Source organism: Rhagoletis pomonella, unplaced genomic scaffold (genome assembly GCF_013731165.1).
Source record: "Rhagoletis pomonella isolate Grant_MI unplaced genomic scaffold, Rhpom_1.0 Rhpom_scaffold_00120, whole genome shotgun sequence".
Classification (NCBI taxonomy): domain Eukaryota; kingdom Metazoa; phylum Arthropoda; class Insecta; order Diptera; family Tephritidae; genus Rhagoletis; species Rhagoletis pomonella.
This window is the reverse complement of record NW_023458674.1, coordinates 45882-51190: the sequence shown is the minus strand read 5'-3', so window position 1 is coordinate 51190 and position 5309 is coordinate 45882. Positions and strand designations below refer to the sequence as shown.

Here is a 5309-nt window from a genome sequence, read left to right as displayed (position 1 = left end):
ACAATCCTCCTGATTCATCTCTTTGTATTACTGAAAGTTCATCTGTAATACATTTACAGTCTTTGCTTGATTATAGAATTAATCGTTTCTCAAAAGCAGAACCTGATGTATTTCAAAGCCTGAGTGAAGGAGAAAATAGTTTGTTGTGTTATTGGAAATGGGGATGTGATGGGAGTGGAGGACACTCACTATATAAGCAAGCCTTTTTGGAGAATGATGGTGCAAGTGACTCAAATATCTTAATGACGTAAATCGTACCACTGGAAATAAAGAGACAAACAGATCAAAATAACATTTCCATATGGAAAAATTACAGAGCTTCAGCAACTCGATATTGCCATATTGGAATACACGAACTACAACATACAACTTTTTCCACTGGTAACAAAAATATATCTGTAAAGCATCTTCTGATGAAAACTATGGTTGAATTAGGTTTTTCTGTTCTTCACGCCCAAATACAATTTTTGAAACTTGTCTACACGTATCATATGAGCTTAATATAAGATGTTGGCAGCAAGAGGTGATGCGGCAAAAATAGACGTAAATGAAAGAAAAATTATATTACAAAATAAATTTAGGTCCGAAATAGGTTTACTCGTTGACATCCCGAAGCAAGGAGGTGGAAACACAAATGACGGAAACACAGCCAGAAATTTTTTTAAGAACCCGGAAAAATCAACAGAGATCACTGGCATAGAGCTTGAACTCATAGAACGGTTTTCAACTATTTTGAAAACTTTATCGTGTGGTCTCACTATAAACGTGGACCGATTTAAGGATTATTGTTTAAATACTGCGAAATTTTATGTTGAAAAATACTCTTGGTATCCCATGCCTGTAAGCGTTAATAAAGTTTTAATACATGGAGCTGATGTTATCAATCACTTCCCTTTGCCTATTGGTGAACTAACCGAAGACGTGCAAGAAAGTCGTTAAAAGGATTTTAAAAAATTTCGCGAAGCATATTCAAGAAAAATGTCAAGGATTCACTCAGTTACTGACATATTGAATAAGTTGTTGATAACATCTGATCCAGTTATATCAAAGATGCGAATATGTTCAAAAAAAATGTCTTAACCCTCTGCCTCCAAAAGTTTTAGGACTTTTGGATTCTGAAATCTAGTGTCAGTGCTAACGATTTTTTGCTATACATATGTATATATATATATATATTATGAGTTATTCTATAACACACGAAATAAAGATGCATTACTTAATTTGAACCTTTATTTTCAATTGCGTTCTCTCCGATTTTCCAGAGTATTTTACGAATTAACTAATGGAATTCATATTGGAACTTATATTTATTGAAAATGTCTTAAAGCCAAAAGCAAAATCCTACTCAAATGAGAAATAAACGCAATAGGCTGTAACTACATTTATTGAAAAAAAATACACTTTATTACCTTATAAAAGCAGCTATAACTTAAAAACTAATAAATCTACAAGAAAAATGAGTACATTTTTGAAATGAGTGGCTCAAATTTGTTAAGCATAAGTGTTATTTGGTACTTTTAAAAGAAGTTATTAATTTAGTTCTCCTAAATGCCGAAAATCGACCACTGTGCGCCGGCAGCTTTAACAATTTTATAGTGGTTTTACGTTATTTGGCAAATTACACTCTGTTAGCCATACATTTTACTATGTTTTGACCGCTTTTGTATCAAGACCCCTGGACCATATAAGGAATTCATTTATATTTTAAATTGTATTGTCATCGTGATTGGAACTATGCTGAAAATTCCAAGTCTCTACCTCGTCGGGAAGTTAGTTTAAAATCGATTGGAAATTTCCGCGGGATGACCAAGTTAAATAAAAGCTTGTAAAAATGAATTGAGTTATTGTGAGAAAAAAATTTAATATGTGAGTATGTACTTACAAGTTAAAGTGAACGTCCGCCATATTTGGTCTATGCTTAATAGCCTCAACCAGTGCTTCCTTCGCTTCTTCATATCGACCTTGTGAGCTTAGAAGACTTCCTAGATTACCCAGAGCTGTCAATGGGAAAAGATGTTTACTCAGCTACATCAAATTATTTCAAATTCGTTTTTATTAATTTAAGAAAATATCTATGTATGTACATATGTAAATAACAATGTTCTCAATATGAGGCACTGCAGACTAGAGCCCATACTGACCTTTGGGTGGATTTATTTCCACGGCGCTTCTATACAAGCTCTCTTCACTGTACCAGTCGAAGTTCCGTTGAATTGTGCGCGCTCCGAGCACGCTAAGTAGAATAATTAGGCCGAATATCAGTACAACTTTCCTCTTACGCACTGCAGGCGAATGTATGCGATCCATTAATTTGCCAATGCCGTATCCAGCCATCAAGCAATAACCGACGCTAGGCAAATAAAGTAATCGCTCGGCTACTACGAAACCGACGTAAAAGAATAAGTTCGTAGCTGGAAGAAAGGGCAGTGTAAGAAAAGACAATGCCATTAACAAAATGCAGGTGTTATTAATATGTTGAGTTGTACGCGGTTTCAACATAGGCGGCGACGCTAATACGTGTCTGTGTCGCAACTGACTTTCCGCCATAATGGTAGAAGCATAGCTGCAAGTGCTGCTGCTGGAAGTGTTGCTACCGGAGCTGTTGTTGCTTGCTGTCGTGCTGCTACTGCAGCGACTGCTACTACGCGAGGAGCGTGGCGCTACTGCTGTGAGGGCTTTGCGCAGCGCCAAAGATAGAATGTGGGGTGCGTCAATGGAAGACAGGAATAACTGATGGCAACAGCAATCGCTCCCATTAAGCCAATGAGGGTTATTATTATTGTTATTATTAAGAGCACGACAAGATGGGCTATGGTGGGCAGAACTTTGCTCCTGCTTGAAGTCGTGGCAAGCACACCTCAGTTGTTCCGCTTTGTAAGCCACACAGCTCAAAACTGTTGAATCTAATAGGCTATATTGCGAATGTGCTTCTAACGCATCTTCGGCTATTATCATTCGATATTTCTTCTTGGATCGCGATTTACGTTGCTTATATTGTTGATGTTCTGCATATTTCTGTCCGTTTTCTAGATGCTTCAAGCGGAGCCGCAACAGATATCTTATGCTTTTGAAGGCAATAGTGATAAGCGTGCAGTAGAAGAAAAGGCTGATTAAATTGCGTTTATCGCGAAGAGTTATAATTCGCGGTATGGCGTCCATTCCCCAGTCAAAGCTAAGCACTTGAGGGCTGAGAAGTAAACTGAAATTGAACGCTGGTAGGTAAATAAAATTAAGGAATCGAGTCCAAATTGAAGGTATTTTTGCTATTGGATTGTCGGCTGCTGAGAAGGCGGTTTGTGGACGAGGAAGCACCAGGAGACGCCAATATACAATGCATACTAGCGATATAGCCAGTATAGAAATAGTGCGCATGCGGTGCTGTAAGGAGGTATTAAAATAAATTCGTTAAGAAGTTAGATGGCGCAATATTCTCATTAAATAAATCGGCCCGAAAACGCTTACTTTATCTTGAAAACCGCAGAGCCCACGTATTCCATCGTATACTGCGCACACCAATAGTGCGGTTATTGCTGTTTCTTTGAAGAGAAGAGCAACAAGTGACAGTGTTACTGTGAGGATTAGTGCGAACCATTGATGCATCTCCTCGCGTTCGCGCCACGCAATGTGCCGCATATATGTCAAATATGTGAGTAAATAGAAAATGCAGGCAGCTACATCTGCGCGGCCTACAATTCCAGCTACAGCTTCAGTATGTATCGGATGTGCAGCAAAAAGAGCTCCAGTCGCCAGCACTCCCCAACCTGAAGATAGGTAGTACCGCGCTAGTTTCACGACCAAACCAGTAGACAAGCAATGCATTAAGTTATTGATGAGATGAAACCCCCAAGGTGTGTAGCCACCTAAGAGGAAGTTGAAGCGAAAACTGAGCACGCACAACGGTCGATAGGAGCCATGCGAGCCGGAGTCCATCAGGGGGGTCCCCCAGTAGTCGTGCTGGAAAACACTCTGCCACGGCGTGTTACCGGACACATCTTTATTGGCTAGGATGGCACGCCTGAAAATGTAAAAAATCCAGAAACACACAAAATCAAAAATATGCAACGTGGGTTTGTTCAAGTTATTTCGTGTTTATACATGTGTGTTCGTGAATCTGCTTGCGGTTCAAGTAACGCAGTTAAACAAATGAGGTTTCGCCAAGGTGAGGGATGAAAGGAAACCATGCAGGTATCGATACCCGAAAAATATCGGATCTAAAGTATCCATACCTACTTGTATCGATACTTTTGGCTATAAAGTTATTCCGTAAGAAGTGAGTTTTATTTTTTTTAACCCTTATGTCAGCAGGAGAAAAATTATACGTACATCAACAGCAGCACACCGCGTATGCACATACATATTGTATGGAAAACAGCATTATGTCGTGGCGAAAATATGAATATTTAACACATTTGTTTTAAACTGGCTGAATTTGTATTGTTATTTTCTGAGGAAATATGTTTATTTTAAATATGTGAAGAAAGATTTGAGAAATATGTTATCTTACTGTATAAATAATGCGTTTCTTAGAACAAACTCTATGATCGTTGGTTTTGAATGTATGCAAAAAGAATTGTTTAGGTACAAAACTTGTATGATTATTGAAACAGGGGTTTTAGGTAGACGCAAATAATTCTTGTTATGTTTCTTCTTACATCCGGTAGTTCAAAACTTGAACAAACCTGAAGAACGTGTAGGCAAAAAGTACTTAAGCTCTAATATTTACTTGAATCCATGTAGAGCGAACTGGGAGACTGAAGAGAAATAATGTTTTTCTAACCAAGTGTTACGCAACGGAATAAAATTTATAAAAGTAAAAATGGCAAATGGTTAAGCTGACCAACCGTCCTCCTTTGAGGAGGATTGTCCACCTCAAACGTGATTTGTCCTCCTCAAAAACATTGTCCTCCCCTGTCCTCCTTTTGAGCAAAAATGTCCTTCTTGTCCTCCTTTTCAAGTTTTATTGCAGTGATGAAATTGTCAAAAAAATTTCATTCAGAATATTATTATGTCCTAATCTTACACAATCATTGTATTTAAAGGAGTTTACATTTTTCAACTTTCAGTTAAATGATGTAAACTTTTGAATCAACTAACCGCCTGTGAGAGTTGAACAGTGCAAACGCCTTTTAGCCTTATTTAATACGGATTTCTCACGGCACCCCAATCACGTAGTTTGCTCTCTCATTCGTAATTCGCACTCCAATTACCCTTCGAATTACGTAATTCGCCATACTAAATTTTGAGAGCGAATTACCTCGTTTGTTGGTAATTCGGATCCAATTACCTTGAGAATTACGAACAAATCGCTG

The 5309-nt window shown here is 38.0% G+C and overlaps 1 protein-coding gene across 1 annotated transcript; it reads right to left on the bottom strand.

Moving 5' to 3' along the window:
* Positions 1-1882: 1882 nt before the first annotated feature.
* LOC118750051 (protein O-mannosyl-transferase TMTC2-like) lies at positions 1883-4015 on the bottom strand (the record flags this gene model as incomplete). The annotated part of the gene is given in 3 exon segments (XM_036484782.1): positions 1883-1997; positions 2142-3378; positions 3463-4015. Coding segments are annotated over 3 exon segments (1905 nt in total), but the record flags the coding sequence as incomplete, so codon positions are not given.
* Between the last annotated feature and the right edge of the window lie 1294 nt (positions 4016-5309).